At 41.9% G+C, this 27,504-nt stretch overlaps 1 protein-coding gene across 1 annotated transcript in view; it reads right to left on the bottom strand.

The window, feature by feature from the left end:
• Nucleotides 1-26,360, bottom strand: part of SHOC1 (shortage in chiasmata 1) — a 106,957-nt gene extending 80,597 nt beyond the window's left edge. The window contains exon 1 of the mRNA XM_060236532.1: nucleotides 26,286-26,360. Within this exon, the coding sequence (XP_060092515.1) occupies nucleotides 26,286-26,360 (75 nt within the window). The remainder of the gene's footprint in view (nucleotides 1-26,285) is intronic.
• Between the last annotated feature and the right edge of the window lie 1,144 nt (nucleotides 26,361-27,504).

Below are 27,504 nucleotides of genomic sequence, written 5' to 3'. Positions count from 1 at the left end.
TTATTTTGTGATAAACAGGACTGAGTACAGCAGATTTACTAGCTTGACCTTTGCTTTAGTTCTTCAGTTGAAAACAGTGCCCATTTTCTTGTTTGCAATGAAAGCCAGTCACCATACATTAATGGTGTCAGGTATTAGCAGTTGTCTGAGCATTAGGATGGCTTCCAAGGTGTGCTTACTGTGCCAAAGGATGCTTTTTGGCTGCATTACCCTTCCGTATGTTATAAGAAGTTGTTATCCCTAATTTATCTATGTATATATACTGGGAATTATGGACTTTATGGGTAAGTCTGAACTTGCCAGTAATAATCTGCCGTTGAACAGTGCTGTAGAATTTCTAACAGGACACAGTGGTGGAGGTGGGGGGAGATTTATTTTTTTGAGTCTACCCTCAAAACTCTTCTGTTTCTGTCTGAAACTTTGGAATTTAAAAGGACCCCACACCCACACTTGTGCCTTTGGCCATTCCCAAATTTTGTGCCTGCGACAGGATGTCAGCACAGCTTGTAGCAGGGTTCCTCCTAATTTGCTCTCCAAGCTTATACTACAGTCAGGGCCAGTGCGTGGGAGTAGGCAAAGTAGGCAGTCGCCTAGGGTGCCACCTGGCCTAGGGTGCCCCCTCCCAGATGCATTACTCTGGCTCCTGACCACTGTCACCTTGTCTTCTCCCATCACCAAGCTGCCCTGAACAAAGCCAAGCCACCCCCCTCTCCCCAATGTGCAACTTGGTCTCCCACCTCATCCTTTCCCACCACCCTCTTTCCTGGTGTGGCCAGCAAGCACTTATTCTCACAATTTTTTATAACATATCACTTTTAAAAAAATAAAAATAAAAATCAGTAAATTAAAAATGTGAAAAGTTTCAAGTTTTGCGCTCTTCATTTTCCCTATATTTTTTAATAATGGGGTGTGTGTGTGTGTCTCTCTCTCTCGGCTTGACTTCGCGAACGAAGATTTAAGAAAGGTGCAGTAGTCCACATCTGCTGCAGGCTCGCTGGTGGCTGACAAGACCAATGCGGGACAGGCAGGTCCGGCCACAGTGGCTGCAGGGAAAAGTCTGATTTGGGATTGGTGCTGTAGCAGTACGATTTTTCCTCAATCTCCTTTTATCCTCAAGACCAGCTATGCGTGCGTTCTCAAAGGAAGAGACAGCCTGGTGGATGGTGTGCCTCCATGCTTTGCGATCTGAGGCTAGGTCAGACCACTGGTGATGGTTAATGCAACAGGTACCAAGGGATTTCTTCAAGGAGTCCTTGTACCTCTTCTTTGGTGTCCCTCTATTTCGATGGCCGGTGGAAAGTTCGCCATACAGGGCAATTTTGGGAAGGTGGTGGTTTTCCATCCTGGAGATATGCCCTGCCCAGCGCAGCTGCGTCTTCAACAACAATGCCTCGATGCTTGTAACCTCCGCCCGCTTGAGGACTTCAGTGTTGGTCACAAAGTCGCTCCAGTGGATGTTGAGGATGGTGCGAAGGCAGCGCTGATGAAAGCGCTCAAGGAGTCGCAGGTGATGACGGTATAAAACCCACGATTCGGAGCCGTAGATGAGGGTTGTCATCACAACCGCTTTGTAAACATTGATCTTTGTGCCTTTTTTCAGATGCTTGTTGCTCCACACTCTTTTATGCAGTCAGCCAAATGCACAGTTTGCCTTTGCCAGTCTATTGTCAATCTCCTTGTCGATCTTGACGTCTGAGGAGATGATGCACCCCAGGTAGCTGAACTGCTGGACTGTCTTCAAAACTGATTCACCCACAGTGATGCAAGGAGGGTGATAATCTTCCTGGGGTGCAGGCTGGTGGAGAACTTCTGTCTTCTTCAGACCAACTTCTTGGCCGAATAGCTTGGCAGCCTCTACAAAGCAGGACGTCATATGCTGCAGAGCTGATACCGAGTGGGAGACAAGTGCAGCATCATCAGCAAACAGTAGCTCGTGGATAAGTTTTTTCATTGTCTTGGAGTGGACCTTTAGTCGCCTCAGGTTGAACAAGCTGCCATCGGTGCGATAGCGGATGTAGACACCATCGTCGTCATCTAAATCTACTGCGGCTCTTTGAAGCATCATGCTAAAGAAGATTGTAAAGAGAGTTGGCGCGAGAACACAGCCTTGCTTTACACCTGTGCCTATTGGGAAGGGCTCCGAGAGATCGTTGCAGTGTCTGACTTGGCCTCGCTTTTCTTCATATAGCTGGATGACCATACTGAGGAACCTTGGGGGACATCCTAAACGTTCCAAGATTTGCCAAAGGCCGTTCCTGCTAACGGTATCAAAAGCTTTGGTAAGGTCGACAAAAGTCACATATAGACCCTTGTTCTGTTCCCTGCATTTCTCTTGGAGCTGCCTAAGAACAAATACCATGTCGGTGGTGCTCCTGTTAGCCCTGAAGCCACACTGGCTCTCTGGGAGGAGTTCTTCTGCAATGGTGGGCACCAGTCTGTTCAGGAGTATTCTAGCAAGGATTTTGCCTGTGATGGAGAGCACGGTTATCCCCTGGTAGTTGGAGCAGTCTGACTTTTCCCCTTTGTTCTTATGTAGAGTAATGATGATTGCATCGCGAAAGTCCTGTGGTAGTTTGCCTTGTTCCCAGCAGGTGACAAGTACTTTGTGAAGTGCGCTATGTAATACTATGCCCCCATGCTTCCAGATCTCTGGTGGGATTCCATCAACTCCCGCTGCCTTGCCACTTTTCAGTTGCTTGATGGCTTTAACAGTCTCTTCTAGGGTGGGGATCTCATCCAACTCTGTTTTCACTGGTTAAAGTGGGGTGAGGTGGATTGCTGAATCTTGAACTACGCGATTGGCACTGAAGAGAACCTGAAAATATTCTGACCACCGGTTCAGTATAGATGCCTTGTCTGTGAGGAGCACTTGGCCGTCTGCACTACGCAGGGGACTCTGAGCCTGATATGTTGGACCATATACTGCCTTCAGGGCTTCATAGAACCCTCTTAAATCACCAGTGTCTGCACATAGCTGGGTTCTCTCTGCAAGCTTGGTCCACCACTCGTTCTGAATGTCTCGAAGCTTGCGCTGAAGGTTGCTACATACAGCGTGAAAGGTTGCTTTTTTCCTGGGACAGGAGGGCTGAGCAAGATGTGCTTGGTAGGCAGATCTCTTTTTCGCCAGTAATTCTTGGATCTCTTGATTGTTCTTATCAAACCAGTCCTTGTTCTTCCTTGTGGAGAACCCGAGGACTTCTTCAGAGGTCAACAGGATGGTAGTTTTTAGGTGTTCCCAGAGTGCTTCTGGAGAAGGATCTGTGAGGCGACTGGGGTCCTCAATTCTTGTCTGGAGTTTTGCCTGGAAGGCAGCTTTAACTTCGGCTGACTGAAGGCTGCCAACCTGAAACTTCCTCCGGGGGATACCACCTCTCCTGGGTGTAGATTTAAAGTGAAGACGGAGATTGCAGCGTACAAGACGATGATCTGTATGACATTCTGCACTGGGCATTACTCGAGTGTGTAAGACATCTCGAAGGTCTCTCTGGCGCAGCAGAATGTAGTCGATAAGGTGCCAATGCTTGGACTGTGGGTGCATCCAGGTTGTCTTCAGACTGTTCTTCTGCTGGAAGATAGTGTTGGTAATGGTGAGCTGATGCTCCATGCAGAATTCTAGCATGAGGCGCCCGTGGGTGATTTGCCTAGGGCACCAGAAAGCCTAGCACCGGCCCTGACTACAGTCTGTATTATTACTATATAAACAAATGTTTTGACCGCTACTTCACATTAATATAAATAAACACCTAGATATCATTTACATTCTAAGACAACAATGCTTTGATTTGATTTCTGAATAATAAGTGTTACGTATTGCATCTCACTGTGTTCTTGTTGCCTGAGCTTGGGACAGGCACTCCTTGCAAACCAGGATCCTGAAGCCTGGAAGAACTGGCCAGTCAGGATGCTAGGCATGTAACAACCTGTAACAAAGAGATGCAAATGAAGGATTATGGAGTGAGCCAACAGGAGTAAATGTTGCCTGCTAAGGCAGCATGGTTAACCATGGCCAGAGTGTATATGAGTGAAGTTCCTGTGCTGTTTGTGACTGTTTCTTCTCGCAATGAAGTGTTCTTGATTGAATCAGAGCTGGTTGAACTCATTTTATTTCAATAAACGTCTGGAATGCTGTTTATGCTCTTATAATCACTTTTTTTGTTAAATCTTCATTAACAGACAACTTGTAAAAGATGTTTTGAATAGATAACAAGCTAAATGTCAGTAAGGTTCCTCTTATTAATTGAGAGATCAACTGATCTGCCTCAGGTAGCAGGTTTCTTTCATCTGAACTTGCACTGCAAAGTGATTGTATGAAGGCATTTCCTTAAAGTCTGGAAACTACTCCTTATTTTTTCTCATTTTTGAGATCTCCTGCCATCTTTTACTGAGGTTAGCCCATATATGTTACCTTGTGTTGCTTGTTGTAAATCTGAAACTTGACAGTGGAGTACAGGCACAAAGTTTTGACACATGGGAACAAAGAATTTGGCTTCCTGCTGCATACTCCGCTTCAGCTTGATCCTAAAGAGGAGAGAATTGTTCTTAGAGGATGCATGTCATTAGGTACATTTTCACAGAGTCCAATGCTGTCCTACAAAGGATCCTTTAAACTGGAAGGCAGACTTCAACAGCGAACAGCCCATTGTTCATTTAGTCCCTTGTTAAGAGGGTAATGTATGCATCAAATTCAAAAGACAAAAAAGGACTGAGAAGAACAGTTACAGGAAAGCAAGATGGGCCCACTGATTGTACCACAAAGCAGAAGTCAAGTTGCACCTTTAAAACCAACCAATTTTTATTCAGAACGTAAACTTTCGTGTGCTCTCTAAGCACACTTCATCAGACAAGGGGATCAGGTATTGTGAGCTGAAATACAAGCAGTTTGTTGATTAAGAGAGCAAATTAACTGATTACATGGTCACATAAAGCAGTGTGGCTTGGCCATTTGGTCTGGATAGCCATAAAAGGTAATGAAATTCCCTGCCAAATGGTGTTTCTGCAAATCTAGGTGAATCTTAGTTGTAGTCCACCCAATCTACTTCTCAACATCAATCTATATCTTATAAACGTCATTCTAGTCTGCCAGCAGCCCCGTGGCACAGAGTGGTAAAGCAGCAGTACTGCAGTACTATGGTCTGAACTCTCTGCTCACGACCTGAGTTCGATTCCAGTGGAAGCCGGCCCAAGGTTGACTCAGCCTTCCATCCTTCCGAGGTCGGTAAAATGAGTACCCAGCTTGCTGGGGGGAAAGTGTAAAAGACTGGGGAAGGCAATGGCAAACCACCCTGTAAAAAAAGTCTGCCATGAAAACAATGTGAAAGCAATGTCACCAAAGAGTCGGAATGACTGGTGCTCGCACAGGGGACCTTTCCTTTCCAGTCTGCCATTAGAAAACAAGAATACATAAAATGAAAATGGGTTAAGTATATGTAATGAGATAAATAGCCAATATCCCTTATTTGAGTATGTCAATATAAAACATTATTCTGATACACTATTATAAAAGAGAAATACATTGGAATACTGTGGATGTATAGCTATACTCACTGAGAATGGGTTTAGCATATATAATGAAATAAAAAAACAATATCTCTGTTCAGTCCTGGAGAGGTGTTTGTTCCAAGTTTCATAATAATTTGTAATTAAGCAGCTTCTCCATTCTGTTTTTGAAGTTCCTTTGCAGTAAAACAGCTGCCTTGAGGTCACCCATTGATTGCTTTGGAAGGTTAAAGTATTCTCCCACAGATTTCTCAGTTCTGTAATTCCTGATGTCAGATTTGCGTCCATTTATCCTTTGGCGTAGGGTTTGTCCTGTTTGCCCTATGTAGAGAACTAAAGGGCATTGTTGGCATTTAATGGCATATATAATGTTGGAAGATGAACAAGTGAATGAACCTGAGATCGTGTAGTTAATGCTTTTAGGTGCAGTGATTGTGTTGTCTGGGTGTATGTGGCAGCAAAGTTGGCTCTTGGTTTTATTGCAAGCTCTGGTACCGGTGTCCATGCTCAGATGAGATGCTGTATTGTTGTGGGTGAGGAGTTGTTTGAGATTAGGGGACTGTCTGTGTGCAAGAAAAGGTTTACCCCCCAGTACTTTTGAAAGAGAGCTGTCACTGTCCAATAAAGGTTGTAAGTTGTTGGTGATACGTTGAACTGTTTTAAGTTGAAAGTTGTGGGTGACCACAAGTGGTGTTCTGTTATTATCTTTTTTGGGTCTGCCTTGTAACAGGTTTTCTCTGGGTATCATTCTGGCTTTGTTAATCTGTGTCCTGACTTCATCAGGTGGATACTTTAGTTCCAGAAAAGTTTGTTGTAGATCCCTCAGGTGAGAATCTCTGTCAGCAGGATTGGAGCAAATGCGGCTGTAGCGTAGAGCCTGGCTGTATACAATGGATCATTTGGTATGTTTGGGATGGTAGCCCAAATTTGCACCACAATTACACCAGTGGGGCTCCACCAGAGCACAGGAACCACTATGACCGTTTTACAGAAGGAAAAGAAACAACGGACATCCCTCTGTAAGATCCAGACCACTTAGTGAGCACAGCAATGCCCACCAGTAAAGGAACAGCATGTTGCCGGTGCCACTCACTTCTGTGTTGGCATAAGTTTTGCTTGAGCAGCCCCTCTACCCATTAATAGTGCTGCCTGCTCACATATCTCCAGATACTGCAGCAGCATAACTCAGCAATACATCTGCATAAATCCAAGATACATCCCCATAGGGATTAGTCACCATCTTAAACACTTTCAGTTTAGAGCTGGACTTGTACACAGTAAGCACTCCTCCAGAAGTATGGAATTTAATCAGTCACTTGAAGCCAAAATTTGTTAATGAACAAGGTGAACTGACTTGCCCTATTGCCATTTCTGGAGTCAGACCAACAGATGGAGAAGAAAAGAGCCTCCAAATAAAAATACTTTGAACAAGATAACTAACATAAAATAGTATGATCATAGGTACATGTAGAATTATTTAATTTGGCAGTTGACTAGTGTGCAACAAATTGATCTATTTATGTATTTTTGTAATTAATACATTATTAGCATACTCAGGAAGCAAAAAGCTACTTTAAGCAGGCCTCTGAAAAGTCAGCACATAATTTTCTTAATGGCAATGACTTCATCAAACAGTAAAATATCGAACCTACAGAATAATAATACAAGCTACAAGTCAGAACAGCAGACTCATGTGCCGTTAAAATGAAAGCAAAACCTATAAATCGCTATCCAGATCAAAGGCAATCGCTATCCAGATAAATCGCTATCCAGATCAAATAGCAAATAGAAGATAAGCAGGGAAGCAGTTTTTATTTATACTTAGATTACATTAATGAAGCAAAGCAAATGCATTTTATACATACTAATATGAGTACCCTTTTGATTTCCAAAACAAAAAGTGATTTATTGAAGACACTATCTTGGAAAATTACACATTGTCCTTAAAAAGACAAAGTCAAAATAAAGGGAGATGGACTAATGGAAGCCCAAAAGCACTATATAGTAAAATTTCTTATAACACTTTGCCTATGAAGTGATTTTGTTATAGCGCTCTTCATCTTGGGTGCAATTTTTATTATAAGATAATATATTCAGCCAATAACAGCATGGTATAGTGGCTAGTGCAGTGCCAGTCAGTGCTCATGGAGTCACAGACTGGCTCCTCCTGGGAAAATTTCTTCCCATTATCTTTCACTGCTGCCATGTAGAAGGAGGAACGGCATGGTGGTCAATTGCACACTGTCCAACCAAATGTATTGGTGAGTACTTAATAAGTATGCATAATAAAGAAAGAATGTCACATCATTCAGAACTAACTCTTCATTGATATTAGCGCTACTTCTAGCACCCCAACGAAGCCCTGATATGTCACTCATACATATTTAAGAAATGGCAATACTTTGAATACATCTCCATGATAACATAATTGCTTCCTGCAGCACTGTTTCCCACAGCACTGTTGTTTCTAGGAATACATTCACAGTGTTATAGGGGATATTACTCTATTGTTAGTCAAACAGCTTGGTAGTATTTATATGGAAATTGAGTGTTTAGTATAGAAGTATAGAAACATGTCTGAAGCTGTTTTTATAAAATGTTTGTGTTTTTTGGCGGGGTACATTTAGAATTGAATGAAAATGCTACATTAATTAGGATACATTGAGGTTTTTTTTAAATGCCCATCTTTTTATTTTCTGTACTGCATTAATCACCTTCAGCATTCATTCAACACTGACTTATGTTTTATTGTCACTTTCCAAACTGCACTTAGCATGTGGCATTAGAAAACAAATCTTATTAGGGGCAAAGAAAGTTTGGGCTCATTTTGTAGCAGGAGCTCTTTTGCATATTAGGCCACACCTTCCCGATGTAGTCAGTGCTCCAAGAGCTTACAGTAGGCCCTGTAAGTTGATCCCTGTAAATTCTTGAAGGATTGGCTAGATCAGGGGTGTGCGGCCTAATATGCAAAGGAGCTCCTGCTACAAACTGAGCCCATATGTGCACATAACCTCTGAATGAAAGAAAGAACCAGTGCACATTCACTTTACAAATAAAACTGGGGACCAGTAGTACCTAGATAAATGTGGTGTTTAAATCATGCATTCAGCTATACACACATCGAATGTAACATGAGAATTACTCAAGAAAGATTGAGAATATATTCTGAACTCGGATTGCACACGTGTTCACTGCAACTTGTGTAAAGGGCTCGAGTCTCCTCCATGGTCAGAGGAGGTTATCCTGCTAGGAGTCTCTTACCAGAACAATTGCTGCTCCCCAATGAGAAGAAGCATTCCCAGTAAATCCAGTGGCCCTGTTTGGACTATTGATTGTATTTATTTTATATCTTGCTTTTCTCCCTGATTGGGACCCAAAGCAGCTTTTTACATCATTCTGTCTTTTTACATCATTCTTACATCAGTCTCTACCAGAGCTATGGCTGACCCAAGGCCATGCTAGAAGGTGCAAGTGGAGGAGTGGGGAATCAAACCTGGTTCTCCCAGATAAGAGTCCACACTTAAGAGTCCCAATTAAGGAATTGGCTGATGACTGTCAGGCATAACAGTCTTACTGAATATAAGCCTGAGGATCTGCATCGTCTGCATGTATCACAGGGGTGAAATTAAGTTATTGGCAAAGTTTCTCTTGAAGAGTTAAAGAAGAAGGTTGGAGGTACCACTTTGGTACCTTTTCAAACAATACTCTGTACCAGCCCCTAACTGCTAACTTTCACCTCAGTGTATCATAAATTGCCTTGCCTGGTACTGTTTTTATGTCCTAATTGTTCACTTGGATCTTTGGGGGTGTTCAGTGAAAGCTTTCATACTTGGTGGGTGGTAGTGAATTAAAGCTTAAGAACCTTAGTTGAAAACCAAAGCAAAGTTTATTTTGTTCATATATTCCCTGCATTTCCTCCCAAATGGGACCCACTGGGGCATACTTCTCTCCTCCATTGAAGTGAGGTATAATTGATTACTGCTTCTAGGAAGACAGTACATATTTTTGTTGGCTAATGAACTCAGTAGATTCAAAACACTACTTGCTTTAGTGAAATGTTTATTCCATTAATTTGATTTGCTTCCATTAGTCATATGTTGTACCTACTGTGTGGCTGTTGCTGAAAGCGGCAAGTCTCATTGTATTTTCTCTGGGTAAACACACAAGGTGCCATCATCATATTGTGAGCATAACAACAATTCCTGTGGTCTGTTTTTTTTTCCTTTAGAAAAGGTCTGCTACAGCTTCTTTCCCCTCCACCATGATTTGGATTATAAAAGTTTGTAAAATAATTATCCATTTTATATTCTTTTGAAAAAAATGAGTTCCGATTCATAACAGCTCATGCTGGAATAAACAATTTTAATCTTACAGGTGCCTCTTGGTTTCCGTTTTACTTTGTATACTAGGTATGTATACTGATCCATTTTGTGGATCAAAAACTGGCTGAGTAATAGGAAGCAGAGAGTGAGTATAAATGGGCAGTCTTCGCAGTGGAGGACGGTAAGCAGTGGGGTGCCGCAGGGCTCGGTACTGGGTCCCATGCTCTTTAACTTGTTCATAAATGATTTAGAGTTGGGAGTGAGCAGTGAAGTGGCCAAGTTTGCGGATGACACTAAATTGTTCAGGGTGGTGAGAACCAGAGAGGATTGTGAGGAACTCCAAAGGGATCTGTTGAGGCTGGGTGAGTGGGCGTCAACGTGGCAGATGCGGTTCAATGTGGCCAAGTGCAAAGTAATGCACATTGGGGCTAAGAATCCCAGCTACAAATACAAGTTGATGGGGTGTGAACTGGCAGAGACTGACCAAGAGAGATATCTTGGGGTCATGATAGATAACTCACTGAAAGTGTCAAGACAGTGTGCGTTTGCAATAAAAAAGGCCAACGCCATGCTGGGAATTATTAGGAAGGGAATTGAAAACAAATCAGCCAGTATCATAATGCCCCTGTATAAATCGATGGTGCGGTCTCATTTGGAGTACTGTGTGCAGTTCTGGTCGCCGCACCTCAAAAAGGATATTATAGCATTAGAGAAGGTGCAGAGAAGGGCAACTAGAATGATTAAAGGGCTGGAGCACTTTCCCTATGAAGAAAGGTTGAAACGCTTGGGACTCTTTAGCTTGGAGAAACGTCGACTGCGGGGTGACATGATAGAGGTTTACAAGATAATGCATGGGATGGAGAAAGTAGAGAAAGAAGTACTTTTCTCCCTTTCTCACAATACAAGAACTTGTGGGCATTCGATGAAATTGCTGAGCAGACAGATTAAAACGGATAAAAGGAAGTACCGGTACTTCTTCACCCAAAGGGTGATTAACATGTGGAATTCACTGCCACAGGAGGTGGTGGCGGCCACAAGTATAGCCACCTTCAAGAGGGGTTTAGATAAAAATATGGAGCACAGGTCCATCAGTGGCTATTAGCCACAGTGTATGTGTGTATATAACATTTTTGCCACTGTGTGACACAGAGTGTTGGACTTGATGGGCCGTTGGCCTGATCCAGCATGGCTTCTCTTATGTTCTTATGTTCTTATTAAGGATGCCAGGTGGATTTAACAAAAATACTGGTCAGTGGTCACACTTGATAAAAAAATTCTCTCTCTCTCACACACACACACACACACACACAAGATTTAAAAATGCCCTGTCCTTTTAATAGTTGTCCTAAGTTAGTGGTATCTCTACATCTTTCTCTTATACTATATTATATTTCTCTTCATTTATTAAGCCTCGAGTAGTCAGTATATTTCTCAGCACATCTATTAAAAGTTATTCTACATATGTCAAACTATACAGTCATATTTTATGAGCATAAGTAACACTGGACAAACACTATAAATGGAGAAGTACTCCCAACTGAAATGTATAGTCTGTGTACTAGAACTGGTAATTTGCTTACACCTTTCACTTTACTCTAGCTCAAAGACAAATTGCCAAAACATCGTTGCTGGCTCCTTCACAGAGTTCTCACGCCCTGACAAGTAGAGAAGCAAATTAAGACACCCATGGGAATGTAAACAAGCTGGAATAAAGATTCGATATTTAGGAGCTGCCAGCCCAAGCCCACAACCAGTGAAAAAATGAGTCTTATCACCTTCAGGTGCTTATAGATCAGATAGATGGATAGAATTCACCCTTTAATCTTTTCTGAAGGGAATATGTGTTATTTAGCTGCAGCCACATAATAACCAAGTCTTGTGGCATACGTTTTCATGAGTCAGAATTCATTGTGCCATAAGTTTTCATGAGCCAGAGCACCTGTTGTATGCGATGCCTCCAGTGGGCTGTGACTCATCAAAGCTTATGCCTTAATAAATCTACTAGTCTTTAAGGTGCCATAAGAATTGTTGGACTAACAGGGCAACCCTAAGCAATCACACCCTAAGTCAATTGAAGTCACTGGGCTTTGAAAGATGTAATCCTGTTTAGGATTGTGTCATAATACAGCTATCCCTCTGGAATGCTCCATGGCAGCAGTTAGTGAATGGTCTCTGTATTTTTCTTGATCAATATATCTATTTCCCAACTGTACCCCCTAAGTGCGGACACTTTTTTCCTCAGATAGGGGGGACATAGAGGGTAAAAGATTTTTCTGAACACTCGGGGCATTCTCCAGGTGTGCAGAAAAATCTTATATCTTAAAAAAAAGTATATGGGGGATATTTAAATCCTTTTAAAGTACAATGTGCAGAGAAAGGACTTACTGAGGCAGAGGATGAGGAGGAGCCTTCTCTCCCTTTCCCTCCCGCTCCTGTAGTTCTGATTGCATTCAATCCTCCCCCGCTCCAACTAATGTTCAAGCCCCCTCCTTTTGTTTACATTTAATATTTAAAGTGGGAACTGTGATGGGCCTCTGGCAGTTACAATGGGAAAGTTAACACAAAGAGAGAGAAAGGATCACCCCTGCGAGTATTGCCAGCCCCTACTTAAATCCTCTCCAATGCATGAGGGGGTGAGTGAAGTCCCTGAAGGGGGGGCAGGAGAGTGGATGCTGCCATTGGTTGTGTGTTGGGAAGGGGGAGATGACTGGTGGGTGAGCAGGTGGCCTGGAGTGCTGGTGGTGCTTGTTTTGTGGAGCTTAAACTGCCACAAAGCAACCATAACAGTTGGTGGCGCTGTTGCTGGGGGTAAACTGCTGAATCAGTAGAGTCGCTGGTGCCATTGAGGCAGGAAGAAAGAGTGTTGAAGTAGGGAAGGCAAAAAGTGTGACAGTAGTCATACAAAAGTGAGAGAGACGGAAAGTAAGAGATGGGGGGGGGGGGAGAGAGAGAGAAGCTGGGGAGAAAGGAGGAAGCAAAGGTGGGAGGAATGAGATGACCACTCTCTCAAATTCCTTGCACTTGCCAGTTGCCTGCACTTGTAAGCTCTCTATTGTTATTAGGTATCATGGCCCTTTGGCTCTGGTATTTGTTTTGTTTTCTCACTACATGTAAATAGCCCAGTGATGATCTACCCATAGCATCAGAAGATGAGGGTTCTATTCCTTGGCCGCTTGTGCTGGGCTAAAATCTTGTTAGTTTTTAAGATCACTCAAGATGCCTGTTTATTTTTGTTGCACCAGATTGACATGGCTTTCTTGTTGGAATTCCAGTTTTCCTCACTGTTGTTAATAACAGAGTGCCAGCATGGGACAGTGACTATTTCTCAGCCCATGCGCCAGTCACAATTTCTCAGCCCAACCTGCCTCATACAGTGGTTGTGAGAATAAAATGCAGGTGAGGAGAATGATGTAAGTTACTTTGGGGTCCCCATGAGGGGAAAGCAGAGTAAAATGTAGAGCCAGCTTGGTGCAGTGGTTAACTGCATGGACTCTAATATGGGAGAACTGGGTTTGATTTCCCACTTCTTCACATGCACCTGCTGAGTGAGTCAGTCACAGTTCTTAGAAGAGCTGCTCTCTCTAGAGCAGTTCTCTGAGCCCCACTTACCTCAAATGGTGTCTGTTATGGGGAGAGCAAGGGAAGGAGATTGTAAGCCGCACTGAGATTCCATGTGAAGGGCAGGATATAAATCCAGTCTCTCTTATTTTCTTCTGAAATAATGGCCCACATTCCAATCTCTCCTACCTTGAAAGAAAACCAAGAAAGGCTGAATTAAATGTCTTTCTGGATTTGTTTTGGGGAAGCGATAAAATCTGGTTACCGTCTGCTGAACTGTTATTCTTATGTTATTGAAACATAGATATTGACTACTTTTTTGTGTGTGGTGTTCTTTGCTGGTCAGCCATTCATTCATCAGTCTTTCTGTGATTACATCTGCAGTAACAACTCTTTATTAGACTTGGTGATGGTTTTCCTGTCCTCATAAATGACACTGCAGTTATAGTAAAAGGCCTTGACGATGACTTTATGCTATGGAACTAATTTAACTGCTGTAGTTGTCACTGCCACAACTTTAAAAAAGACTTCCTGATTTATTGTTACTCTATAATATTGTAATACATCTGTTAATCTTTCACTTGCCACTTAAGAAGAATCCCTCTGGCTCTTGCTTGGTGATTTCAATTCAGTGTTATATTTCGCTTGAGAAAAGTTACACATCACAGAAAGCCTCAGCTTTAATTTATCATGCATCTTTTTTACAGTTGTTAGAGAAGAAGTTTTATAGAATTCAGGTAGTCCACAATTTGTCACATAACTCTTCATTAGTAAGGCAGATTATTTATAGAGGCAACATATTTACAATTCCTCCTCTCTGCAGGAATCACTTCATTTGACTTTTTTTAAAATTGCAATTTTAAAAGACATTGTTTTGCACAGTATGTGCCCCCCCCCCGCCTGTCTCCATAGTGTTGTGCAGTGGAACAGACTGTATCACTGTAGATAGTACCTAGTTTGCTTTCAGAAATGCAAGCTGGGAAATTATCTGGTCTTGGATGTGTACTTACAGAGCAATCCTGTGGTGGTGGTGGGTGGTGGGTGGGTTTGAGTCTCCTCTGCTGTGTAGGGCTGCCTTTGCAGACACTGTCAGAGCAAGCCATCCATGACTGAGGCTGGTATGGCTAGGGTTGCCAATCCTAAGGTGAGGGCAGGGGATCCCCCAGTTTGGAGGCCCTCCCCCTGCTTTAGGGGCATCAGAAAGCGGGGGAGAGGGGGAGAGGGAGGGAAATGTCTGCTGGGCACATCATTTTTGCCTATGGAGACTGATTTCCATAGGGTATAGTGGAGAATTGATCTGTGGGTATCTGGGGCTCTGAGAAGGCGGGTTTTTTTAGACAGATGCACCAAATTTTAGCATAGCATCTGATGAGTCTCCTCAAAACACACTTCAAGTTTCAAAAGAATTGGACCTGGGGGTCCAATTCTATGAGCCCCAGAAGAAGGTGCCCTATCCTTCATTATTTCAAAAGTGTACGGTCCCTTTAAATGTGATGGCCAGAACTCCCTTTGGAGTTCAATTAGACTTGTCACACTGTTGCTCTTAACTCCACTCCCAATGTCTCCTGGCTTCACCCCCAAAGTCTCCTGCCTCCACCCCAAAGGCCCCAGATTTTTCTTGAATTGGACTTCGCAACCCTAGGTATATGGCACTCATGCCAGGTGGGGCAGGGTGGGGGAGAAGTGGGTATAGAGGAATAAATTCACTCTGCGGAAGCTGGGTTCAGGTAGCCAGCTCAAGGCTGACTCAGCCTTCCATCCTTCCGAGGTTGATAAAATGAGTACCTAGCTTGGGGGGAAAGTGTAGATGACTGGGGAAGGCAATGGCAACCCACCCTGTAAAAAAATCTGCTATGAAAACGTTGTGATGCGACGTCACCCGAGTCGGAAACAACTGGTGCTTGCACAGGGAACTACCTTTACCTTTAGCAAATACATCCAGCTACAATAAATGGAAATGTATACTGAAGCAGGTACACATGCATTTCGAAAGATCACCTACAGAGACAGAAACACTACCAATCTCATCCATGTCTGTAGAGAACTACTGTACTTTGCAGGTTTTGCAAGAACGTTCTTTTGCACTGATTGCTCTTGAGCTTCCTTAGACTCTTATTTCAGGTATGTTGTGACGCAGATTCAATCAGGCAACGTGGCAGCTTAGTATGTGATTAGTATATGTCCTGCTTGTTATTATTCAGATTCTTATGAACAAATGCCTAATAAAGGTTACAGTAACAGTGTTAAAAGTATGTGATACCCTCTCTCATAGGAACCCTGTGGCACAGAGTGGTAAGCCGCAGTACTGCAGTCCAAGCTCTTCTCATGACCTGAGTTCGATCTCTGCGAAAGCTGGGTTCAGGTAGCTGGCTCAAGGTTGACTCAAACTTCCATCCTTCCAAGATCAGTAAAATGAGTACCCAGCTTGCTGAGAGTAAAGTGTATATGACTGGGGAAGGTAATGGCAAACCACCCCATAAAAAGTCTGCAAAGAAAATGTTGTGATGTGATGTCACCTCATGGGTTGGTAACAACTCAGTGCTTGCACAGGGGACTACCTTTACCCTCTCTCACGCTATGTTTGTTAGCACCAGGCTGAATAAGAAGTGTTCAGTATTCACTGCGGAGGGTAGGGGGAAAGTTGAATGATTCCTTAACATTATTGCTGAATCGCTAGGAGTGTAGCCATAAGTCTAAGCTAAGACTTCCAAGCCTTAGAAGGGTACATAGCTCTGTTTCAGATTGCATTGAAAATGATCTCAAAGTCCCATTGAGAACTGGGGTCCTTGACCAATACTCATGTTTTTGGAATTCCATATTGTTGTGTGCTCACTAAAAACCAAAGGTGCCCAGCTTCATCAGACAGAAAGATACCTAGAGGGTTTTAAAGGTCCTTCAGCATGTCTTGTGCCTCCTTCATTTAGTTTCCACAGTTCTATTCTTGAGTGTCTGGAATGGCTGTATATTGGGCATGTTCAATAAGACACTTTTTTATCAGGATGGTCAATTGTTGATAATGCAGAGTGAACTCATTACATTTAGGCAGTGTGCCATGCATGGGCCATGGCTATTCTGTCCTTCAGTTCTTATTATTCTTCTGTTACAAATAGCTTTTAGATAGCTTGAACCATCATCTGCAGAAATGCATTCTTGATGTGGGTCCAAGGTACTCAGCCACTCATTAAGTACACTTTCAATGTGACTTGCAGTCTTTCTAGAGGACATTCTCCATCCAATTGGGATACAATGAATGTTCTGTTTTCCCTCTCCAGAGAGCCATCCTCAGAAGCACTGAACTATTGCCCTGCCATGCTTAGTGTAAGCCAGCAATATCTACAACCTTTTATAATTAACAAGATCAACATTCAGAGCAAGAGACCAGCAAAGAGCCAATACAAGAAAGCCTATTTGCATAAATCAAAATATACAAATTACTTCACTGAGAATTAACATGTTGACTGATAAGTCATAACGTTTATGCAGTCCAAATGCTGGTTGTTGTGGTTCCTTTTGTTAGAAAGTGGCACACATAAACTCTCATCATAAATAATAACATACAAAAACACTCTGTGCTAGTCTTTCAATGCACTGACATAAATCCATGCATGGTTCAGACTTGGATTACTGGCAGCTGGTGACCTCTACCATTCTCATTTCTTTGAAGCTTCCCTAAAAAGCCCTTTAGTCCAGTAAAAATATTTGCCTGGCATTGGCTTCATGTGTGTGTTCCTTCCTTCAATCTGGCATGGTGCTTATGTATGCTTGTAAATATTTTCTTTTCAATAAATTCTTTTTTTATTTTGGAGGATAGTCCCTAATCTCTGTACCACTGAGATTCCCCACTGTCTATGGACACACTGTTGCAAGAGGGGCCCCCTGAGTTGGGAGGAAAGCAGTCAATGTGCATGTGGCTATTTCTCCAGGGGAGCCCCAAAGTTGTAATGATCTCCATGGTAACCAAGCACTGGGTAGCAGGAGATTCTAGGCCTCAGAAACAGGAAGGGGAACTGGGATTCCTGTTCATCCCAGCAGGAAACCCCTAAAATGTTTTAAAAGTTTTATTAGTTTCAAAGAATTGGGAATAGGGAATAAGAAGGGATAAGAAATAAAGATTACAAATCAGTCTTAATCTGCATAGAGAGTATTTTCAAAGAATACGTCTGCATCTGCAATACTTTCTTAAAATACATAGATTGTCACTTATTGTTGTCTCTAAACTGTGCACCATCAACATTTTGATATTTTGTGTTATAAATCTTTTTGTTAAAATATCTATTGAATTTGGCATTTTCAGTAAAAGCAATCTTGTAATACAGAATACAAGAAAAAGGAGATATAAGTTCACACCAGAGAATCTTAAGAGTCTTGAGTATCTAGCCAGGAATAGAATTTCAACCAATATTTTCTTGCTTCTTCCTTAGATTTCCCAGCCAACAGCTGGGATAAAAAGTCCAGCTCTGCTGTTTCCAGAATTTTCCCACCAAGTCCATTCTCATGGGGATTTCCTGAGATTTCCATCTCTGTGCCAAGAGAATCCTGGCTGCTGTATTGAAATGCGCCAACAAATGTCTCATTTCTTTGGAATAGTCCTCAGGAAATATATTCAATTAAAATAGTTCTGGTTTGAATTGAATCTGTGTCTTCATAATCTTCTGTAATAATTCACGAACCATTTTCCAGTAGTCCTTCACCATCTCACATGTCCACCACATATGATAAAAAGAACCCACCTGTTTAGCACATTTCCAACATTTGTTAGACATAATAGTATACATCTTACACAATTTCTGTGGAGTCATTTACCATCTGTGAAACATCTTATACAAGTTTTCTTTAAAAGTTACTGACCTGGTTAATTTAATATTGAACTTCCACAATCTCTCCCATTCTTCTAATGTAATATTATGACCCAAATTTTTCGCCCATTGGACCATACAATCTTTTACAACTTCATCTTGCGTCTTCATCTGTAGTAGGTATGCATATAGTTTAGAAATTAGCTTTTCTTGAGGGCCTAGGAAAATTTTATCAAATGGGTATTGTTCTGTATTAAAGCCTATCATCTTGTCTTTGACGTACCTAGGTTTGACTTGCATTCTCAACCACCAATTCATTTTAATGTCCATGTTTTCCAATTCCTCTCTGGTTTTCAGTCGATTGTCTTTTCCCAACAGTTGATTGTCTTTCCCCAATATCTATAACTCTGGTTAGGTTTTAAAAGATTTGGATGAGTAAACGCTTCCACTGGAGATACCCATCTTGGAATTTTTTGATAAATTCTCATTTTTAACCATGACCATGTATGATACAAAGATTTCCGAAACCAATGGTTCTTAAAATAGGAATGTCCTTCAAGTCTTTGATACCATAGATACGCATGCCATCCCAGAGTGAGATCATGTCCCTCTAACAGCAATTGCTTCTTATCATTCAATAGTATCCAGTCTTTAGGGTTTGTAGAATCTTTCGGGATCAAGTGCCGTGTTCTACTGGAGAAAGTTTTCCTTCCAGACGTTTCGTTCTCAGCTGCGGAGAACATCCTCAGTGGCGTTGCAGCCGGAGCAGGCACTCAGACCTTCTTGGCAGCAGCCAAGAAGGTCTGAGCGCCTGCTCCGGCTGCAGCGCCACTGAGGATGTTCTCCGCAGCTGAGAACGAAACGTCTGGAAGGAAAACTTTCTCCAGTAGAACACGGCACTTGATCGCGAAAGATTCTACAAACCCTAATGATGTTACCAGCCGTGAAAACCTGAAATCTTTGATAGTATCCAGTCTCTTACCCACAAGAGCACAGAAGCTTTGTAATACAACTGCCAGTCTGGAAGGCCGATACCTGCTCTCAGTTTAGAGTCTTGAAATATCTTTAGTTTGATTCTTGGTTTTTTTGCCTTGCCAAATATAATACTTAGAAACCATCTTATTAAATTCTTGAAAAAACCCACTATTTAAAAATACTGGAATAGTTTGAAATAAAAATAATAACCTTGGGAGGATATTCATCTTTATTGAATCTATTCTTCCCATTAAGGATAAATTCAAATCATGCCATTTTTCCAGGTCTTTTTTAATTTCTTTAAGTAGTTTATCATAATTATCCATTTTTAAACTGCTGCACTTATTTGAAATAAGTACACCTAAATATTTGATTATTTTCTCATACAAAAACCCTGATTTTTGTTGAAGAGATTGAATTTGTTCCATCGTCATATTCCTTGTCAAAATTTTTGTTTTATGGTAGTTGATCTTCAATCCTGCCCAGTAACCAAATTGGGTGATATTGTTTGTAAGGCAGTCTATTGAATCTATTGGTTGCTCTAATATAAAAACTAGATCATCTGTGAAAGCTCTCAATTTGTATTGTTCACCTTTTAGCACCGCTCCCTTGATACTTGTGTCTTCTCTTATCTGGTCATTCAGTATCTCTAAAGATAAAATAAAAAGGAGTGGTGACAGTGGGCAACCTTGTCTTGTACCCTTTTGAATATTAATTGCTTTTGTTAGTTCACCATTCACCATCTCTTTGGAGAGAGTATATTGATTCTACTGCTCTCAAAAAATTTTCATCAGATTTCATACCTTTCAGTTGTTGTAACATAAATTGCCAACGAACATTATCAAAGGCCTTCTCAGCATCCAAGCAAATTAGTGCCAGTTGTTTCTCTGGGTGAGTCTCATAATATTCCAAGATATTACAAACTGTTCTAACATTATCTTTCAAGTATCTTCTAGGAAGGAATCCAGCCTGGTCTTGATGTATTGTAGACTGTAGAACTTTCTTCAAACATTGTGCCAATATTGCAGCAAAGATTTTATAATCCACATTTAAAAGAGAGATTGGATGATAGTTTTTTATATCTTTCAAATCTGTATCTTCTTTTGGGATTAAGGCTATTGTAGCTTCTTGCCAAGAAGTTGGTATTTGGCCTTCAGCTTGAATCTTTTCAAGGAGACGTTTAAATGGTGACAGTAAAGACTCCTCATAAGCTTTGTAGAATTCTGCAGGCAATCCATCTGGACCCAGGGCTTTACCATTCTTTTGAGATGCCATTACGTCTCCAAGTTCCCTTATTGTTATTGGTTCATTTAAAATTTTTAGTTGTTCTTCTGTAAATTTGTTAAGATTGTTTTGGTTAATATAATCTTTTAAATCTGTTTTGTCTTCATATATTTGTTTATCTTCATATAACTTTTTATAGAATTGTTCCACGATTTGAGATATCTCCTGTTTTTGAGCTTTCTCTTTATTATTCTTATCTTTCAAGACTGATATTATTCTCTTGGCGTTCTCTTTTCTCATCCTATAGGCCAACCACCTTCCAGGCTTATTGGCATGCTCAAAATTTTTTGTCTGGCATATCTCAATTTTATCTCCATTTCCTCTATGAGTAACAAATCCAATTGGTGTTGCGTTTCTTTAACCTTATTTTGGAACTCCTGTCTTGTCAGTTGCGTTTTTAAGTTCTTTTCAGCTTCTCCAGCTCTTTCTTTCTTTCTTTCTTTCTTTCTTTCTTTCTTTCTTTCTTTCTTTCTTTCTTTCTTTCTTTCTTTCTTTCTTTCTTTCTTTCTTTCTTTCTTTCTTTCTTTCTTTCTTTCTTTCTTTCTTTCTTTCTTTCTTTCTTTCTTTCTTTCTTTCTTTTTCTTGGCACTATATCTAATTGCAAGGCCCCTGAAGTATGCTTTAGCAGCATCCCAAACTACTTGCATCTTTACATCTTGTGTTATGTTCTGTTTGAAAAAGGATTCAATTTCAGCCTTAGATTCCTTAAGAAAATATCTTTCAGAATTGAGGTATTTAACCTCCATGATCTTCTCATTCGTGCACCTTTGAACTTTACCATTACAGGACTGTGATCTGATATGACTCTTGTTTGAATTTCTGTCTCAACTAAATCTTTGACCAAATTTGTAGAGAGCCAATACATATCAATTCTTGACCACGTTTGATGACTAGGAGAATAATAGATAAAGCCTTTTGAATTTGGGTATCTTGTTCTCCATGCATCAACAAAATCCAGTTCCTCTGCTAGCTTCCAAAAGCTTGTTGGCAGTTGAAGACTTCTGCTTGTTGGCAGTTCTAGCTTCTGTCAACAATTTGCCATACCCAAAATAATGATAAGACTAGTAATAAACAGAGTCTTTTTAGTACAACACCCTTAGTACCACTTAGCCAAAACAGTTCAACTCACTAAAGCAGAAACAATTCACTATAACTGGTCTTCTGCCAATGATAGTTCAATTAAAATCCAAGTCACAACAGGAACATCTGACTGTTTCAAGGTATAAATTTGTAATCCAGGGCTGAATGCCCTATTTGTAATCCACAAGTGAGATCAAAAATTAAAAATTAAACAAACAACCCAAGAGAAAAATAAAAACACAAATTGGACCAGACACCCCCCCCAAAAAATAGTAGCAAAAATAAGAAAGACTCCAAATATGGTAAATGAAAAAGAGGAAAAGTGGGAAAATTAATCAAAAGCCAAAAATATTCAAACCATATAAAAATAAAAACAAAATTAAAGGGTTATATCCATAACATCCACCATCAGAGAATTATAATCCACTTTAAAAATTGGCACAGGCATTCTTCCTTCAACCAACAATCAGGTTATGTTTTATAATCCAGTATACAATATGTTTTATAATCCAGTATACAATGCCCACCAGGATTTAAGAGTCTAGTTGGAGCTCACATAAATTTGTTCAGAGCACTTCAGCCTAAACTTCAAATTGCTTCTTAAGCCAGCTGTCCTTCTCATCCATATATGCTTGTAAACAACTTTCCCAAAGTCAAATCTTTCTCCAGAAAGTTTACAACAAATCAGTTAAATTCAGCCATCAAGTCTCTTCTATGTATAGAAATTAGTGTGATTCTTTTCATGCAGGGATTATAAGCATCACCAGGTTAGGCAGAAACTTTTAGAAGCTTTGAAAGAAGAGAGAGAGTCCCCCCCCCACCTTCTTTACCTTTGCTTCTGTCTGAATTCTGCTTCAGCCCCAGTTCTCTGTTTTTCCTGCTTGTCAAAGACAATGCCTCAGAAATCAGTAGTAAGAAGAAATAAAACTTACAGTCTTAATAGTTGAGATGCAGCTTGTCCCGCTAGTGCAGAGTCACTTAAATCAGAAGAAGAAAAGGAAAAGTCTGGCAGTCGACCCTCGAGCCATTTAAAAATGGCGATCGAGACAGCGAGGCTTGAAGCGAGCTGGGATCGGGGGGCAGCCATTCAACTGCTCGAGCTGCCTGCCTTCCAGGACCCTTCCTGGGTCCCATAGTTGAGTCGCCCCTCGGGGGGAACCTCTCCGCAGTCCTGTTTAGAAGCGGCTCTGGACGTGCCGCTCTGAGCTGCTCCTAACAGCGTGTTGCCGAAACCGGAAGTCCTGGAAACCCCTAAAATGAACAGGTGATGGCAGTGAGTTTCCTAGTGGAAGGAAGTGGTAAAGCCTTCAAGGAGTTGGCAACAGTCAAAGTAGACCTGTTCCATCACAGACTACACTGTTAAGCAGATAATGCAGCTTCTTAGAAGGAGTGTCACTCAAGAGGGTGGGAGAGGATGAACACAGACAAAAACAGGAGGGCAAGAGTAAGAAATGCACAATAATCTGAATGCTGACCTCAGTGGCAGAGTTTGATTTTTGCTTATATGCCAATCCAAACTAGCAGAAATAGAAATATCACCAGATTTCATTAAAAAGACAGAAGAATCTAGAAGAAATTCTGCTTAAAGAGCAGAACACCCACAATGATGGCCTGGAATTGAACTTTTCCAGATGACTTTCTGAATCAAGCTTCACTTGTGCAGTTGGAATCTTACACAAATCAAATATCTTGCAAATCTATTTAATTCTCAACAGCACAGTTTATGAATATTGAAGAGACTGGAGCCATGACCAGACAATACAGATGTTACTACAAACCTGAAAAAGCCTCAAGTATCCTGACAACCTGACATTAAAAAACCACAGCAAAACACTGGACAATTAAAACCCTCCAAAATGTCAAAAGCAATGCCTGTAGTCCTCAGTCCATTGCTAGGCAACTGAAACAGTATTTTTAGATTTCAAGGCTTGTTTTCTGATGGTAAAAAGCAGGGAGAGGGGGCAGAGCCTTGTGCAAGCCTGTAATGGCTTCTGAGGGAGGACACTTATTGGGGCCAGCAACCAGTGGCAACTTGCTATCATGCAAATGGCATGACTTACCAAACCCAGCTGCTTGCCACTGTTCAACAGTAGCCACCTCATGAAAACTAGTGTGTTGTAGTGGTTAGAGTTTCAGACCAGGATCTGAATCCCAGCTCTGCTGTAGAAACTCAATAGGTGACCTTCAGCCAGTTACTCATTCTCAGCCTAACCTTACTGGGTTGTTGTGAGGATAGAATGGAGGAGAGAATGTTGTAAACTGCTGGGCCCCCATTGTGGAGAAAGGTGAGGTATAAATGAAGATGGGGGAACAGATAAAAGTTAGGTCAGTTGGCGGGTAAGAAGGAGAGGAAGAAGCAAGGAAAGATGAGGATATGGAGGTTGCCAGGAGGAGGGAAAGAGGAAATAGTATGGGAGGGGATGTAAGAGAAAGTGAGGTGACTCCCACAAATCCTTGCAGGTTTCCCGCCATGTACCACCTGGGTCCTGCAGGGGACAGTGTATAGCTCAGTCATAATTCTCTCCTAGCTAAAGGCTGCCAGTGGGAAACGAGGGCATTCTAAAGATAGATGAAGGGAGGGGGCAGATAAAGGAAAATAAGCTTGTGGGTGAGAAGGAAGCAGGAAGATGAGAGAGGCTATGGGGGCTTTCAAAGAAGGGAAAGATGAAATAATGGGGAAGAGGAAAATGAGGTACCCATCACAAGTCCTTGTGGGACTACTGCTTGTCAATCCCATTCTCAATGCGGCTTCATTTGTAGATAAATCCAGAGACTGGTGCCACAGACAGACAAGAAAGATCTTTCTACAGGTCTGAGAAAAGTCGTAGGTTTGCAGAAAAATCTGAAGTCAAAACAAAAAACACTCCCAAGTAATAGAACCACTGTCTGTAGCCTTGGTGGCTATTGCTAGGTGACCACAACAGTATTGCCTGCAGTCAAGTGTTGGTTTCTGTTAGTAAAATAAAAGTGGAGAGGGAGAAGGCCCCTTTTTTTTCTTTTTTGTTTTATACTAACATTTTATTATATTTTTAGAACTCAGATACAGATAACAAACAATACAATACAATATCATTAACTTCAACACAAGTGGCAATTCAATAATATTACAGTATCGTGCCTATTCACTTATAAATCACAGGAGTTACAGACAGTTATTAAAAATAAATAATAGATCTATAAAGAGGATTCTCTGGTATGATCAAGGGTGGTTTTGTAGAAAAATAGGTGGTGGAGCTCATCCAGGGATTGTTATGCAGCTGCACCTACTATTCAGTTGGCAAGGTAGGTAGGTGGGGAGGAGAAGGGGGAACCCTCAGAAAGGTTCAGGAGCTGTGCTCCTGTGAACTGCTGAATTCAAGGCCTGGGTATGATGTCATGTTCAGCCATATAACTTAACACAGGGAACCAAGTTGTAACAAACTTAGATTCATATTGATCAAGTGGAGCACCTGACTTTTGATATGAAAGTTTACTCATTATAAATGGTCCCATAATTTTGTTTGCCAGAGAGCTATTGTGGGAGGTGATTTATTTATCCATTTGGTTAACCTAGCAGTAGATACTAAAATAGATACTCGTTCTTTTGTTTAAATATATAATCTATCCATTTATCTAATAATTTTTTCCCTCGTAACATAGAGATTGAATAACCTATTATTTGTTGAATTTGATAAGCAATTCACAGCCAAAATGAGAGATATAGTAACAATTCCACCAGCAATGTAGGAAAGGCCCTTTCCAGGGCTGTTCTGACCTTTGAGGAAGGACTCACTGGGGCCAGCCCAGCAGCAGCAACAGGACTTGCTACCACGCAACTTTCATGACTTATCCAAACCCAGCTGATGACTACTGTTCAACAGCAGTAACAACATGAATGTCGATGTTATGTACTATATTATAGTAAGCATGGTTTAGTGGTTAGAGTATCAGACTAGGATGTGAGAGGCCAAGGTTTATATCCACACTTTGCCACAGAAGTGCAGTGAGTGACCTTGAGCCAGTCACACACACCCTCAGCCTAACTTACAGGATAAGAGAGAAAAAATAGAGGAGAGAAGAATGATGTAAACTGCTTTATGTCCCCATTGCAGAGAAAACTGGGTTATAAGTGAAGTAAATAAATATAGAAGAAGAAGAAGAATTGCAGATTTTTACCCTGCCCTTCTCCCTGAATCAGAGACTCAGAGCGGCTTACAATCCCCTATATCTTCTCCCCCCACAACAGACACCCTGTGAGGTGGGTGGGGCTGAGAGGGCTCTCACAGCAGCTGCCCTTTGAAGGACGAGTCCTGCGATAGCTATGGCTAACCCAAGGCCATTCCAGCAGGTGCAAGTGGAGGAGTGGGGAATCAAATCTGGTTCTCCCAGATAAGAGTCCGCACACTTAACCACTATTATTTTATTTTGCAGATTTATAGGCCGCCCTTTCCCATCATGGGCTGAGGGTGGCTTCCAACATAGTAAAACAATCAAAACAGTTTAAACAGTTAAAATTTAAAATTAAAGCGATTAAGCCACCGCTCACATTAAGGTGGCATGGATGGTGAGGACAGAGCTTCCGGATCAGCCTCAAGGGCAAGCCTGCATAGAGCAAGTTACAGTAGTCCAACCTGGAAGTGACTGTTGCATGGATCACTGTAGCTAAGTCCCGAGGGACCAGATAGGGAACTAGTTGTTTGGCCTGCTGAAGATGGTAAAAGGCAGATCGTGCAACAGCTGTGACCTGGGCCTCCATAGAAAGGGTGGCATCCAGTATCACACTCAAGCTCCTCACCTTCTGAGTTGGCACAAAAGATGTGCCATCCAGAGTGGGGGGCTGGATGCCCGATCTTAGCCCCCAACGACCCATGTACAGGACCTCCGTCTTAGTTGGATTAAGCTTCAGCCAGCTCAGTTGCAGCCAACCCGCAACTGTTTCCAGTGCCCTGGTTAGCCGGAAATACCCCTGATGACAGGGATAGGTTAACAATCGCAGCTAAAGGCCCCTGAATGTCATTCCCACCTGCTTTAACAAGCCAGGATGGACTTGGTGTCCTCTGGACCCGTGGTGGGCTTTACTACAGCCATGATCCTGTCCATATCCTCCTGAGAGAGACAGCTGAAGTGGTCCAATATGGGGCCTGAAGACGGACAACAGGCTTCCAGTTCCCGTACCGTGTCAGTTGTTGCTGGGAGATTATGGCGGAGAGTTGAGACTTTATCTGCGAAATAAGTCACAAAGGCCTCACAGCTGATATCCAATTCCTTAAACTTTTGATTGCCTACCAGCACCGTAGTCAGTGATCGAATCATTCTAAACAATTGGGCTGGGTGCGATTTCACAGATGCAATGGAGGCTGCATAGAAGTCTCTCTTAGCGGACTTCATTGCCTTCTCACAGACCTTCATAAACATTCTATAAGAAGTTCTAGACTCCTTGTCATAAGATCTCCACCACACTTGCTCTAGCTGTCTAAGCTGCCGCTTCATGCTCTGCAGTTCCAAGGTATACCAAGGAGCTGCTTTGGTGCGGTGGCGAAAAGGGCGCCGGGGCACAATATTGTCGATGGCCGTGGAGAGCTGGAAATACCAGTCCTCCACTAACTCATATAGCGATCCGCCCAGGGGCATCGGATCCCACAGAGCCTCTTGAAGCCGCTCTGGGTCCAGTTGACTCTGCAGGCGAGCATAAATCTGCTTGCCACCCAAATAGAAGGTGGGCTGCAGGTCCAGTCGGACTTTCAGGGCAGAATGATCTGACCATGGAACTGTGTCAACAGCTATCAGATCTGGTGTTATCCCAGCCCCAAAGACTAAATCAAGTGTATGGCTGACCTGGTGAGTGGGAGCTGAAACAATCTGGCCGAGTCCCAGTGTCTCCATGGATGACACCAGGTCCTGAGCCTGCATGGAAGCTGCATCATCAACACGGACATTGAAATTCCCCAGGACTAGTAGTCTGGGGAAGTCCAGTGCCCAAGTCAATACAGCCTCCAGCAGGGCAGACAGGCTCT

Source organism: Heteronotia binoei, chromosome 4 (assembly GCF_032191835.1).
Source record: "Heteronotia binoei isolate CCM8104 ecotype False Entrance Well chromosome 4, APGP_CSIRO_Hbin_v1, whole genome shotgun sequence".
Lineage (NCBI taxonomy): Eukaryota > Metazoa > Chordata > Lepidosauria > Squamata > Gekkonidae > Heteronotia > Heteronotia binoei.
This window is presented reverse-complemented; position numbering and strand designations above follow the sequence as displayed.